General features: G+C 29.1%; 1 protein-coding gene across 8 annotated transcripts in view; it reads right to left on the bottom strand.

Annotated features, from left to right (window-relative positions):
* Nucleotides 1–99: 99 nt before the first annotated feature.
* LOC106666607 (dual specificity protein phosphatase CDC14A-like) overlaps nt 100–16,085 on the bottom strand; it is a 21,456-nt gene continuing 5,470 nt past the window's right edge. The window contains exons 2-16 of one of the 8 annotated variants that reach the window (XR_001340458.2): nt 14,914–15,086; nt 13,067–13,159; nt 12,914–12,993; nt 12,722–12,851; nt 12,570–12,657; nt 12,227–12,457; nt 11,226–11,364; nt 10,717–10,978; nt 10,515–10,636; nt 10,260–10,376; nt 8,774–8,935; nt 5,557–5,672; nt 1,341–1,435; nt 992–1,281; nt 100–908 (exon numbers count right to left, since the gene is read on the bottom strand). Coding sequence is in view for 3 of the 8 variants with exons in the window: in XM_014393895.2 (XP_014249381.1) it covers nt 5,624–5,672; nt 8,774–8,935; nt 10,260–10,376; nt 10,515–10,636; nt 10,717–10,978; nt 11,226–11,364; nt 12,227–12,457; nt 12,570–12,657; nt 12,722–12,851; nt 12,914–12,993; nt 13,067–13,159; nt 14,914–15,086 (1,646 nt within the window). In the remaining 5 variants the exon portion in view is untranslated. Of the gene's footprint in view, nt 1,436–5,071; nt 5,096–5,175; nt 5,673–8,773; nt 8,936–10,259; nt 10,377–10,514; nt 10,637–10,716; nt 10,979–11,225; nt 11,365–12,226; nt 12,458–12,569; nt 12,658–12,721; nt 12,852–12,913; nt 12,994–13,066; nt 13,160–14,913; nt 15,087–16,085 lie in introns of those variants that run through there. The other 7 variants (XR_002910505.1, XR_001340456.2, XR_002910504.1 and 4 more) reach the window with 7 other exon arrangements.

The following is a 16,085-nucleotide window of genomic DNA, read 5'->3' as shown; positions in this document are numbered from 1 at the left end:
TAAATGCGATTCATTTTACTGTATCTTTTAACTTAATAAATTCCTTTATTGAAATGTAAAATAAATAAGGGAAATATATAAAAATAAACAAAAAAATCCACTAAATAAAGTAAAAATTGTGATAATGAGATTTGTATCAATAAACATAATAAGCAATGTTCTGTAATGAAAAGAAATTTTTTTTTATTTTATTACTAAATATAAATTGTTTTACACTTTTGAGCATGTATGTATACTCAAAATGTATGCAGCCTTTAGTGGCTTATTCCAGTGATTTTTAAAAACAAAATTTTGTAGTATTTATAAAAAAATAAAAGAAAGGAAAGAAAGAAAAAAAAGAATCTCCTAATACAAAACTTCAATGGAGAACAGGTTGGAATCAGCCATTATACAAATTCAAATTGTATGTATTTATTGCAATTTATTATAAAAAATAAAATCAAAACTTTTCATATGTAAAATGTTTGTTTTAATGTTCCTTTAGTTATGTTTATCATTTTATGAAATCAGACTGAATTTAATGCTCAATTATAATATGACAATTTAAAAAGTTCTACGCAATTGCAGCAAATTTACCTGCTCTTTTATAATTACTTCTGCTAAAGTGATGTGGTGGTACTCATCCTAAGTGTAAAGGTGAAATCTTTATATATCGACTTGTTTTATGAGCTTACCTAATAATTGACAAATTTATTGTTGTTTTATTTTAATACCTTTAAACCGCTATGACTGTTTCAAGATTATTTTATTTGGTTTTCTGTGGTTTTCCAAACTCCAGTGGTATTAACAAGCCGACTACTGAATGCAGATCATGAGCCCTTCACACATGTGTTTCCAATTTCATTTCATAAAAGTTCCCTTCATTTCTGTTCGGGGCTTGTAGTGTTTTTCCTAGCCCAATCCTTATGCTAAAATGAAAGTAAAATAATTCCTGTCATACATAAGATTAAAAGGTGGGACAACATTGATCTATCGTCCAATCTATTATTACTTTGTGATCTTCGTTAAGCTTGGGTTTTTTTATCAGATCCGAAAACTTCGTTAAGCCTTCACAAGTTATCCTTCAGGCATTTCCTCTCCTAGGAATAAGAATCTCAACTTGCATAGAGGCCTTCTTGTCGATATCTGTACAAGCTTGTTTCTGCCGCTCCAAGATTATACATGTGTCTGGAATATGCAGGTCCAGTCGGTCGGTAGTCCTATGCTAGGTCTTAGTAGTTACATGCTAAATTTAGTAGTTCTTCTGTCTTTCTGAAATGGTCTTTTCCACTTGCTTCTGTCCTGGAATACAATCCAATTGAACCAAGGACTCATTCTTAACTATTGACTGATGTATGTACGCTTTTGGCAAAATTCCAGGCCAATGTGTCCTCAGTCCTGATGATCTGTCCTTAGCCAATTTATTGGTCTACTCTTTGCCCTTTATGTCATGGTACTAAAAACAAAGTTAATTTTGTTATTTTCAAATGGCTTTCAACTTTACTAAAGGTGAGGTAGTTAGTTGACTATACTAGCACATGGCTATCCCCAAGTAGAGGGGTATTCTTTTGTTGGTAATAACCAGATCTCCCTATCACATTCAATAGCTGCAGTTTCCGCCAGAAATACAGTGGCATGTTGTCCAAGGCTTATATAATTCTAGTACTTTGCATATTTCTAAACATACCAGCTCTTGACCCATACTTTATCATAAAGCCATCAATATACCAGATATACTCGGCATTAGCTGGGATCCTCACTTGAACCTAACCCATCCCTAACTATCTATGCTAACCTAACCAAAATTAATTATAGCAATATGACACAATAAAAGTTTTGATAAGAATAAATACAGCAAAACCTCTTAACAAAATGGTAGGATCAGTCAAATAATATCAAACTAATGGTAGTAATGTGAGCTATGATTTTTCGACAGGTTTCTAGGTTTTGGACAGTTGACATTTTTAGTTAACATGTTGACTGTGTCAATATTGGGTGGTTGTCAAAGGGCGAAACTCATGTTACAATTAGTACGCAAATAGTAGCTATTCTCTAGTGAAGGGTTTATTTGCTAAATAATGAAATATATCTTCCTAAACCAGCGAGGAAAAGCAGATCAAAATGATTGGCAATGGCTGCAATGCAGGTTTCTCATCCTACATACCTTAAGAATAAATCTCACCAAAAATTAAACATTAAAAATCTTTTTTAACTGTATGGACCATGAACTTTGTCGTCAATTATGATACTGCATGTACGAAAGAAATACACATANTTAGGGTTAGGTTTAGGTTTTTATTTTTTTAAATATTAGTATTTGTTCCAATCTATTGATTTATGTTGCTTGTATTAACTACTGGATTAGAAGGGGGAAAAATATAATTTGTGTCAACATAATTTATATTATCTCTTTTCAGTATAAATATGTGTATTACATAACAAAGTTACCAACAGAATTTAGTCCCATACAGTTAGACCACCTATTTTTACACTACTCTCTTATAATAATATTAATAGAAATATAGAATAGTTTCATTTATAGTTGTTTGTAATGAAATTAATCTATTTATTATAAAGCATTAACATTTAAACTGATTAAAATGTTGAGCCAGTGAATTACAATCAAGTAAAACTTTGCGAAAGATAAAACAATTACTGGATCATAAACCTCTTTGAACTACATAAATTTAAAAATGTTTTGAACAAATAACAATATTCATATTCTAATGGTAATTGCTATACAAGATAATTTTTAAACACCAGTGGAAGTGTTTATCAATAACACTTGTGCAATAATGAAGACAAACAGCGAGTAAATGACATGATAGTCAATAGGTTATAACACGAGAATTTTATTTTTAACTAATTCAACTAACAATCTACACTTAATGAATAAAGAAATGTGCATTAGTACTATTTGGCTCAATCTATTTTCATTATTTTACGAAGCTAAAGCAGCCAGTTTATTTAAATGCTTAGAAAAGTTTCTAAATCTACGGATTATATTCTGAACATTGTTACCAAATTATTAAAATAGTCATATGTTGTATTGCCTTCCCCCCATATTGTTTTAAAATGCTTCGCGTATAACAAATTGTCATGTTTGTGAAATTACTATTTGACAAAAATTTAAATTCAAATGATATTACGTAAAATATCCCCGTATGAAATTATTAATTTTATAAATTGTCGAAACACGTGCCACAAGAAATCCAGCAGAATTTAAAAAATACAAATACAGGTGGATAAGATAATGAAAAAATTACTATTTCTTATACATTTTCTTAAATCTGCTGAGATAATATACATATATTAATTTGTCAACAACAAATGCAATTGTACATATTTACAATTAATTTAGTTAAAAATAGCCTTTTGGTTTATACAGTACGCTTAATAATAAACCTTAAAAATATGTAACAATTTGATATTCATATTACTTAGTTTTGAATAAATAACTTCACATATACATGTCAAAAATATATATATATTATACACACTTCCACACCTTATATTTCTATTGACCACTGGTTATGATAAACGTGTAATGTGTATTGATTTTTATCTCTTTAACACTTACTAAGAAATTATATGGCAAGAAAATTGTTCGTTTTAATAATATCTAAATATAATGCATTGGAATTGCATTTGCCCAAGAGATAAGCAAGTTAACTCTTACAAGTCGACTGAATTACTTTTTTTAACATCTATGTTTAGTTACCCTGTTGAACTATGTTTAATTGTTTTGATTTGTATATTTTATTAATGAAGGCACATCTTAGAAACAGTCTAATTCCTTTCCAAGGCCTCTGTGCATGTCACTGTTGTGATACGTGTCTCGTTCATTTACAAATGATTTTATACAAAATCAATGGATAAAAGTTAAAAATATAATTTTCAATTTATTTCAGTTAGGTAATTGGTGCTATGTTACACACATTTATGAAAACTATGAGCTTGGGCAACTGTTATTTATGTAAATTTTGTTACATAAATGGATCGGATTGATGATCAAATCATATGTTATTCAAAACAACTATTATGAACAATTAAAATTTAAATAAAATTATTTCAATTACTAAAATACTGTACAACTGCAACCCTATAAATAAAAATGTGTTCATTTTAATTACATTATTCTCTTAATAATAAATAATTCAGGTAATTGTTTCATACTTGTTAACAACCAACATAATTTACCCTTTTCTGTAACAAGACCGAATGTGATTAATCATTCTTGAACACTTCTTCATCGTGAAACCATAAGAAAGAAAATATAAATGTTATAAATTTTAAAGTTGTGTTTCACAAATAGAGATTAAATTTAAAATTATGACTGAGCAGTTATTTTTAGGTACACTATAAATAATCCGATGAAATAAATTAAATAACTACTAAAATTAACACAAACGTGTGGTGATTAGTGACCGTTAGTCGATGATTATTCGGAAATCGTGAGATGCGGTCTGGTGTGATGTAGGTTTCAGAAAAACATTTTCTTTATCGTGCCAACGTTTCAATCTTTATTGAGATCATGATGAGCACGATAAAGAAAATGTTTTTCTGAAACCTACATCACACCAGACCGCATCTCACAATTTCCAAATAATCACTAACACAAACATCAATAAAATTTTGCAAACAACAAATTTAAACATGATATATTTATTATATTTTATAATAATCAGCCACCTAACAAATAACCATTCATATTTATTGTATTATACGTACATTTACATCTTTGCCTATAAAAAGTAAGTAAAAACTATGTACATATAAATATAATTACAACTAATGTAACACATTCGTTACATATATGCTTGAAAAATGCATCAATAGTACTAGTTTTTCAGGATCACATATCCTTTTTTTTACATCCCTATGTTGAAAAAATACCACTAGGGATATTCATCACAGCTAATATCTACATATTGCCAATTAAGATCTAAGAAATTTACTTTTCTTCATGGTATTTTTTGGAAAATTAGTAAAATTTGTTGTGACCTGTTAAAATTCTTAACAAAATTTTATTGTTATGTTGTTATTTGTTTGTTTTACCATTAAGAATAAAAGGTAATCAGTTTTTCAAAATCAAATAGCCCCACGTAAATAATACCTAAGATTAAAAAAAAAAAATCAATAAAATAAAAGTAGTTAATAAATAGATTTTATAAAATAACAATCTTATAAAAATTAAAACATTGTGCATCATCAACAACTTTTTTATACAAATCTAAATGACTATATTCATTTAATAAAAAATTAACAACATTGCAAATCTTCAATATAATCAGTGAGATAAAATTGATTCTTGTATGTAATGCAAACAGATACATATAAATTTCAACGTAATGTAGTTTATTATAAATTGTCTTATATATAGATTCTTAGCTCTTCTGAGTACATGTAGTACAGCTATTTCTTTTTCTTTACTTTCTCATTTTGTTTGACCATGATTACAAAACAAGAACAGAATCCAATTGCAAATATATTATATATAATACAATAAGATAAAGAAAATACTAATGTTAGAAAAGAAACACTTTGGTTAACATTATTTGGCACTTTCTTACTTACATTTCTTTAAAGGTAACAAGCCAAGTATTTATAATAAGAATCCTTATTGGAAAAACGGTCAATCGCCTTAGTTGACTCGATTCTGCTTATTCAGACGTGAAGTAACAGGGCGTGTGCTGAAAATAAAGTAATAAACAAACCATATTAATAATCAGTAAGGATCTATTTTTATAAGATTGTTAAAACAGATCAGCAAGAATCTCCCCTAATATAATTAATTAGAAGAGAGAAGAAGAGAAACTGTGAATAATGAAATCAAGCAAGGTTAACAATAAATAATTCAATAAAATACAAATTATTTTAAAAAAATGATGCTCATTTGAAGGAGTAAGTTGGATAATACTTGTTTTTATGGATACAATAGCTCTTAAAAGGCGCAGTATATTACACCCTGACCAATACATCTACTTGTTTTTATAAACTATTTGTATCTGATCGTTTTGGTCGGTCCATCCTTGTTGTTTTGTCCTGTCAGACATGTTTTGTCTACTCACTTTCTACAGAAAGTGTTAAAACACCGCTGACAGTCCAAATCAGCGAGGATAGACCAACCAAAATGGCCATAAATGACCAAACACGTACGGTTTTAGTTTTAAATTATTTATTTAATTTAACATTAATTTAAACAATCACATTCAACAGAAGAAAGTAAATTTATTTATACTGGTTTTTGTGTTTTTTCAAAAGCACATTCTTCCATTTTTTACCATTTATTAGGGATAAACATTGCTTGAAAATCTAATACCTTACATCAACTCTAGTTGCTTATATGTTTTCTATTTTGCATATTAATATCTAGTCGCAACCTTTGGAATAAAAACAGTTCAAAACCATTGCCTGAAAATTTTTTCGTTATTTTAAAATAAAATATTTCAGTTAAATATTATAATACCAAATAATAATTATTTGTAATGTTATAGCACTTTAATAAAATTTATGAAATTATTATCATGAAAATCAAACGAGCTGAAATACACAATTATACAGGCATAAGTTGCAATTCACTTGAAAATGCTGTTAATTTACATTTTCTTAGTCCTCCTTGATGATGTAGTTTCACACTAAATAAACACCAAAGCTTAAAAATTCATGAACACAAACTGTGTTAAAGATGTCAGTACAAGGGACAGTGTGCGGACCGTTAGTCCATAATTATTCAGAAATCGTGAGATGCGGTCTAGTGTGATGTAGGTTTCAGAAAAACATTTTCTTTATCGTGCCAACGTTTCGATCTTTATTGAGCCCTGAAGATGATCTCAATAAAGATCCGAAACGTTGGCACGATAAAGAAAATGTTTTTCTAAAACCTATGTCACACCAGACCACATCTCACGATTTCTGAATAATCAAGGGACAGTTACAAATAGTCGATTTTAATAAAAATAAAGACTTTAATAAATTACTCATTTCTGTCCCTTGTGGCTAAAGTTAAGTTCAATAATAATAAACATAATATAACATAATAGTACACAAATTCTTCAGTTAAATAATTATTACACCTACTGAGAAATCACTCACCAAAGTTAATATACTTACCTAAGCCAAAGCAGAAGCATTAACTGAACCGATTGGAACTATAAATTATGATAAACCAGTGAATTATTCAGCTTTAGCTGGTATACCAAACAATGTGGAATATATTGCATTTCAGTTAAACTTCATGATTTCAAAACATAGGTAGTTGGAACATAAATGTCAAAACAAAGCTGACATTAAACAAAATGATAAAATAGAACAACTGTTTTTGCTGTCTAATTATTTATGTACAAGACATGGAAATTTGGACTTTAATATTTAATGTTCATTAATAAAATGTATAAAATTATACCTATTAATTATCACAGTACCTCATACTAAGAGTGTACAGTTTTATTGGATATTTACAAGGTTGCATTTTCAATGGTACGTACATTAGGTGCTCTTTTGAGGATCAGTATAATTCATGTACATTTAGGGAAGATAGTCTTTTAATTTTATTCCTTGAAACTTAAAAGAACTATAAAATTAAACAGTTATCAAAAGCATCTTGCTACAAAAGATGTACAAACAATCTGTTCTGAAGATATTTTTGAACAGTAAGTGTAAGAACTAATGTTATCATACAACCTGTTAGGTGTTTAATCCTAATAAGCATTATTCAAACATTTTATATGATTAATAATTATTCATTAATTCAGCAACTTGTAATGTATTGTTAAATTTCTGTGATTTATTAAAAATAAATAGTTTAATAAATGAGCAGTCAGCCATGCAAAAAAGCAATGTTTTGAACAGAATGAGCAATTGTAAAGATAAATTATAAAACATGCAGAATACAGTTGCCTGCAGGTGAACAACACAAGTGAAAGCATGCAGTATAATACTGGTATTTCTATAACCACATAACTCTACAATTACTCTAATTTTGGGCTATTTGAAGGTGTAATAAATTTATATGTGAACAAGCTGCCTTCCCTTAGACACTAGACAATTTTTTTTTTATTCTCACAAATTGATAAGAACTATGTATAATCGGCATGAATTCAAGTGAAAAATAACAATTTAAAATAATATTGAAATTGACATGGCAATATGTCCCTCTTGAAACAAAGAAAAGAAATTCAAACAACCTACAAATGCTACGATTTTGATACTAAATAGTTTTAAAAATATTGACCTATTGTGAGAGACTAGAAAAGCATAGCATAGCAACTTATCCTCACTGACCCCCCAGCCTCACACTGCCAGCTAATAGTAAAATATATTTTATTTATCACATTCTTGTCATTTATATATTTTGAAATTATGTTAAGTTAAAATAAAATTTGAAAAATTGGTATTTCACTTAATAAAAGAACAGATTTTCAGATCCAGATAAGATTTGAGTTTATCCATTCATAAGAATAGGCTTTAACGTATTCATTTAAATACACATTTACATAATTATATTATTATTATTCATCCATATTATACCTTGCTTGTTAACATTTAAATACTAGATGCACTTTAAATAATTTATTCATCATTTTAAAGACAAAGAAAACTATATTCTGGGCTTTCATTGATTTCCTTTTTTTATTATTTTTCATTTTATTTTATTATAGTAATGAATTTGCCTTACTAGAATAAGTTTCAATAGGTCAAATAGATTTTTGTATAACTGCTGCCAGAAATAAGTTTCCATAGCAAAAGACAAGGTTCATTAAGGCATGCCAATAGGAAGTTACCAGTAACTTACTTAGAGGAGTTACGAAGTGAAGAAGTCTGAGAACAATCAGTACTAACAGCTGATTTAGTAAGAGAACGAGTTATGGGCCTTAAGCAACTTATGTTTGCTTTAGCTATGTTAGGGCGTACCAATGTTCTAGTGCCATAAACTGAATTTCCAAGCCACACAGTTCTGTCGTGAAAACAGTGAAATAACTGATAAGAGAATGTAAATATCTTCAGAAAAATTATTAGTTATACAACTTAAAAGTAAAAATTGCTATTAAAAGACTAATCTACATAACGGTGGACAATTAGTGAAACAATTTTAATTACACACTCTTAACAAACAAAAAATTATGTAAAACTGTCTTTTAAAAAGATGTACTACTAAATTTAATTACAAAATAATATCAAGTTACCCAAGTTGCTTTACTATACTATTACTACTTCAAAACACAACTAATATTTGTGTCACACATCATTTAACTTGGGGTAACATTGTTGATTAAAGTGCCCCGCTTTTAAATTGGTTGTTTTAATATTTTAAATCAACGGTGAAGTAGATAGAACAATAAATTAATAAAATGTTTTGTAAGCTATCAATCACAGAAACATATGCTGTGCTGCTCACTTAAACTTGCACTTCCTGTGCTTCAAAGTATATTTTATTTCAAAGAATAAAAACTATAAATATATTTATTCTGGAAGAGGAAAAATTGCAGAAAACATTATTTAAAATCACTAGGTGCTTCAAATAAAATAAAAAGGGTTCTAAAAGTATCCAATCTTTTAATACAATATTTCTAAATTCTTACAGCTGACAAGTTGATGATGATAAAAAAAAACATGATAAAAAAAGATAATTTTTAAGCAATAAACTCTGAATATTTTGAACTACCAGAAAGAAATCTCAGTAACAGATAAGACTGTGATCAGCCATTGTTTAACCATAATATATATGCACTTTTTTTTCATAAATGACAACAAAATAAATACGTGAAAATGCTAAAAAGATAAATTTTCATTGAATAAATTGGGGGAAAGGGGTTACAATATAAAATCAAATTTTGATTAAATTTAATACTTCACCATTAGTAGTGCTAGAAGATCTTGTCTTGAATCTCACTTTTAGATCACATTTGTAGAACAACCAAATTTTGGTTTAATTATGTTTAGAAAGAAATTAATTCTCAACGTTATTAATAAATAATTTTGCCTGCATGGAGTAATGAAAGCAAATTACAAAAATAGACTCTATTTTTTATTTACTATAAGAAGATGTAAATTTAAAATTATCATATTCATCGTATTTGAACAAATTGAATCGTGAAAATTACAACAAAAAAACTGTAAATTTTATATACAGTAATAAAAATCGAAGATACCAATTTTGGCTATACTTATAAAAGAAAAACTTTTAATATGACAAACTTATTATATTGACTATCATCAATTAAATATATTGATTATAACCATTGCTCTAATATTAATTTTGTTTCCTAAAAGAAAATCACCTTCTAGAGATTCCTGATCTAGTTGGCCTTTTCGGAACCATATTTATTGATGTTTTCCTAACCTTGGTAGGTGTTTCTGGGATGGTATCTGATGAGTTATCTTTCAGGCAAGAAGTCCTTAAGGAATAAAATTAAGAAATCATTTAATTAATACTAACTTTAAAATGTCACAAATACTGCTAAATAACAGGCAAATACATCAAATGTAAAAGTGGTACCATTAGTATTTAACATTATTACCATTTAAAAACTCACCTAACGACAGCATTTACCGGTCGAATTTTCTTCCTCATAACTTTGATTTGATTTAGATGATCTCCTTGGGTAAGAGGGCTTTGTAGACAATTCAGGGTAGTGGTACTGTCTTCTGCCTCAATCTTAGAAGGAAAAAATATACATTACAAAAACTAAATCTACTAGACTCAATGTCACGCTGGATTAAAAATTATCTACTGACCTTTCTAGCTGGTTCTTTTTTCACTTTATTTTCAAAGTTAGTTTTATCCCTGATTTTTGTAGCATCAACTTTTGACAGGATCTTTGAAATTGAATCGGGATACTGAAGTAGCTGATTTCTCATCGATTTAGGCCCATAATGTGCCAAAAGTTTTTTCAATTTTTTACTATAAATTCCATAGCTGTGTACTGGAAATTTTGTTGGAGAACCAAATAATGATTCTCTGTATTTATTTCCCAACTGCCACATTTGTTGTTCTTTTCTAAAAATATAATATAAATAATCACTTAACATAGAAATTATGTATTGCATTGTGTGTTTCAGTAAAATTCCCTTCATAATACATTACCGAATAAAATCTGTAATACATGAACTAAAAATTAGTTTTCTAAAAAAAATTGTTTTCTGTGTACAGAAAAAGCATGCATTAATTTTAAGAAGCAATTTTCTCAAGCAACTCAAAACAGTCATTCTGAACAAAAGCTTTATAAACAATACCAAATACCTACTCATTCAACCATTGTTGTTGGTGCCCAATAATTGACCCAGGTCTGCATATCCTAATCCATGCAATTGCCTCAGCAACATTAAAGTTATAATGTTTCATGATGTAACAGCCAATTAATGAACCAGTCCTCCCCAAACCAGCTAAAATCAATGCAAATAAGTTACACACAAAATATATGTAACGTTTAATCTATGAGTAAAACACTGATATACACGAGCAATAAACTTTCAAACGACTGCGAGGGTTGATGTTAGGTTTCTGTAAATGCCAATGAGAGCTATCATCAACACATTGAACTGAACATGCTATTTGATGTATGCTTCTTTAAGAGTGGAATATAAAAAGAAAAATCACACTTAAACCTAATGACAAAGCACTTTGGAATTGGGCTGTCAATTTGAAAAACAAAAAAAAAGTAATAGAGATTATTTTTACCAAAGTACATAGGATTTTTAAATAAGTACCTACTACGTAGATAGTATTGGAAGTGTTTTGGTTTTGGACACTACTTATACAATGAATTAAAATTAAATTAGCAAAATTTTTTTAAGATTTAATATAAATAAAATTATTATAAATAATTTGTTAAATGTTGCTTGAAAATTGGGCCTTTGCTATCCTCAGTGAGTAAAATTATCTTGTCTAATTTTTTTTTTTCCACGAGCAAAATAGAAAATAGTGTAAGTAACAGGAAATCAATTTAATTAGGCTATTACGTTTTACTACCTTTAACCAAAGGAGCTCAAATCCCAAAGGAGTTACACAAGTAAACACACATTCTGAGAGAAGAAATATTTATCTTAGAAAAATCTTGCACCTGTGTATAAACAGAGAACGAAGTTTAAGGTGCAAGAAGTGTCACATTTAAGAAGTGTCTTATTTAAGCTAGCCTTAAATAAATCAATTGGGATTGTTGTAGGGGAACAGCTAACAGATCCCCTACAGTGCTATGTAATCATGGCTGATAATTTTAATTATACTGATTTTAATAATTTAAAATACCTTTGCAGTGAACAGCAACTGCTCCTGCTGCTGATTCGGAGATTGATAAAAACTGTTTCATGATGTGATCGCTTGGTGTACTGCCGTCCACAAAAAATAAATCCATGTGAGCAAAACCGGAATTTGTGAAGCGGGCTGAATTATATTTTTTGTTGTTTAGACGGACCACTGTTGTGATATTGTTTTTTCTGAAGTAGTTAAAGTATGATTCTGGAGAGTGCAGAGGATAACCTATGTATCACCAAATATTAGAAATTACAAGTGGCTTAAAAGAATATAATTTATTTTAACTAAAACACTGCAGATTTTTTTTATTGTTAATGTATTTATAATAATTTATTACCGTTCTCTATTTTATTAAATGCGTGAGGTCCACAAAACGCGATAAATTTCTGAGGCACTATCCAATTCAGATCTCCATTCTCGACTTTCTGCAATTTATCAGTAAAATAAAAAACAGTTATTAAGCAAGTTTCAAAAAAGTGGTACACTTACCTCGTATCGTTCATATTCTTCAACATCAAAGTCCTCAAAATTGAAAAAACCCAAGTGATGCGATTTGTAAACAGCTTGCAAACAATCTAGAAGTGTTATCGGGAATACGGAAACGCCGCATGATGCATCTCTATAATACAATGATATTAAAATAAGCCAATTGTAACAGAGAAAAAAGATGTAGCTTTATACCTAAATGGAATAAATGGTTGCTCCACTCCATCAACTAATATACTGTAAGCCTCTTCTGGTGTTAGTTTTAAATAAAGTATCTGAAGAAAACAATAAATATTTTTCATATATAATTTCAACATTTCAAAATGTACAAATAATAAAGACAATTACTGCATATGAAGCTATTAAATATGCTGAATTCACTCTTTTTTGTGGATCTACAGTTGTGTAATGTACAATTTTCTTCTGTGTCTGAGAAGCAACCTATAAATAAAAATAAAGTATACATTGCACTGCTAAATAAAAAAGGAAAGGAAAATGGTGAAAATAATTGAACAACCCAAAACTACAGGATCAACAAAAGGGATAATAATCTATTGGGTTGTCCGGAAAATAATGCAGGATTTTGGTATTAAACAAAAAAAAAGAAACTAGTTACTTTAAAGCAATGTTCTTTAATCAAAATAATTTCCCATACTCTCAATACATTTCTCCCAACGTGTTGGTAACTTATTAATTCCGTCTGAGTAGAATTCAGAATTTTTAGAATTGATAAAGTCAATAAATGCATTTTCCAGTTCCGTTTGATTTTTGAATATTATGTGTTGTAAGTAGTGGTCCAGGTGTCTAAAAAAATGGTAGTCAGTAGGCGAGAGGTCCGGAGAGTAGGGTGGGTGAGGCAAAGTTTCATAGCCAAGCTCCAATAATTTTTGTGACGTTACACGTGACACATGTGGTCGAGCGTTGTCATGCAACAAAATGGGCCCTTTCCGATTGACCAAAGAGGGCTTCATTACTGCCAATTTCTGATGCATGGTATTAATTTGGTTACAGTATGATTCAGCATTGATGGTTTCGCCAGGATTTAAGAAGCTGTAGTGTATTAAACCAAATGAAGCCCACCATACCGTAACCATTACCTTTTTTTGATGAGTTGGGGGCTTTGGAAAATGTGGTCAGCGACGGTCGTTTTACTGACTTTGAGTTGCTCTGCAAGTTCTCGAACAGTTGTTTTGGGGTTTTCTTCCACCACTGATCGCAGAACATCATCATTAAGAGAGGAAGGCCTTCCACGACCTTCTTCATCTTCAAGGCTGAAATCTCCCTCCCGAAATTTTTTAAACCACCTTTGCACAGTGCACTCATTAACACAACCCTCGCCCCAGACTTGGTTAATGTTTCTAGCCGTTTGGGCTCCGCTTCGGCCGAGTTTAAACTCGTAAAAGAAAATCGTACGAAATTCTCGCTTTGACATTATAAGGATGACTGAATTATTTCCAAGTAGCGGAATGCTACAGAGGTAAACAAACAATATCATTTGGAAGAGGATTAATAAGTGTTGACATTCATACAAATGAGTAATCCTGTAAACGTAAACAGAATATTTTATATAGATTTTTTTTAATGAAAACTTAAAATCCTGCATTATTTTCCGGACAACCCAATATACATGTATTTCGTGGTTGAATTGACAGTATTAATTATTTTATTTTATTATACTTTTAATTTAGGGTCTTTGTTGAGATGCAGAAGTAACTGTAACGAGTGGGATTCGAACCCACAACCTTCGGCTACAGAGTAGTGTAGTGGACTATTGAACCAAAGGTCATGGGTTCGAATCCCTGTCGTGACACTTGCTTTTTCATCTCAGCCAAGACCTTAGATTAAAAGTATAATTAATTTAAAAAAAACAACAATGTTAAATCAAAATAAATCTATGAATGGATTTCTTTTTTCCTAAATACAATTATAATATTGAATTTGAACTTATTTATTTCAAAGTACATTTTGTTTGACATGATTTTTTTTAAATTTAAATAAAGATGTTTTACGAACAAATGGGTATACAATTCCTGAATAATCCCTACATGTATGTAATCAAGCCCATAAAAGAAAAAACAATACGATATAATAATAAATTGGTCATGATTGTGTGAAATAAAGATCCAAACAAACATCATTATTAATAATCTTTCTACATAAAACAGACTGTTATTTTTTAAAACAAAAATACATACCCTTCTCTTTCTGTTTAATTTTAAACAGTAGCGATATAACATAGCCAAGTTAAGAGGGCCAAAATCGGAATAAAAGTTTTCATAGATAAATTCCTCGTCGATACTGAAATAGTGTGTGTTGATTGTTGATTTAGGAGTAACCGATGTTCTCAGCGTAACAAAATACAACTGATCTGAAAGTAATAAAAAAAAACTGTTAATGGTTGTTATTGAACAAAAAATTCAAATTTGTAAAACTGAAAATGCAATAATAAATTACGGTTTAATTTTATGCAAGACAGTTGATAATGTTTGTGGAACAAATCATGCTTCTTAGCTCAAGATTTCTAATCAATGATATTTTGAAAAGCGAAGTAATTTCTATTGTTCACTTATAATTCAAAGCTTTTGCAAGCAAATTAAACAGCGTTCAATTAACTAACAATAAACTAGTAGATCTGTGAGGACTTCAATAAGAGGATATAACTAAACCTGTAATACCTCCTGACACTAATTCTTCAATGTAATCTTTTTAAAAATAAATAAAACAGTCTGAATCATTGGCGCATAAGTATTTAACAATGAAACACTTTTTAATTATCTAATTTCAGCTAGTTAAGACTGTATGTGGGAGCACCTCCATAATAGGCCATGTCTATATTTCTTGTGGGCTTTTTTAACAAGAAAAATGTTACTTTTTTCTTTCCTCCATTAAATCAATAATGATTAAGTCAAAAACGTTTTCCTTCAAATGAACAGAAAACTTTTTTTAGGTAACAATGGTTGTTTTACAAGTTTTAACATTTAAACTATTGAATTACCTACATTGAACCAACCGGTTAAGATGGTATTTTACTTCTTGCATTATTTTCCAACACAAACCTTTTTTTTCTACAAATGAACACTACATTTCTTCTTTTTTTTAATAAACAACAGTGGTTTTATAAAAATAATAATTAAAGACTTTTACTAAATATGTTATGGACTTATGTTATATGGGAGTCTCTATAGCCAGGTACACTTCTTGTATGGTATTCCAAAACATTTTTTTCTTAAATGAACAATAATCCTTTTTTTAATAAGCAAGTAATAGTTTTTTCCCAAAATAATGGTTCTTAAAAAAGGAGGGCGACCAGAATGCAATGAAAGGTGGTTTTATGATTTAAAAAAATTTAAAAAATTAAAAAAAAAAA

The sequence above is a fragment of the Cimex lectularius genome, unplaced genomic scaffold (genome assembly GCF_000648675.2).
Source record: "Cimex lectularius strain Harlan isolate CLEC.00 unplaced genomic scaffold, Clec_2.1 scaffold173, whole genome shotgun sequence".
Lineage (NCBI taxonomy): Eukaryota > Metazoa > Arthropoda > Insecta > Hemiptera > Cimicidae > Cimex > Cimex lectularius.
Note: the sequence above shows the minus strand (reverse complement) of the source record. Positions and strands in the feature narration are given on the sequence as shown.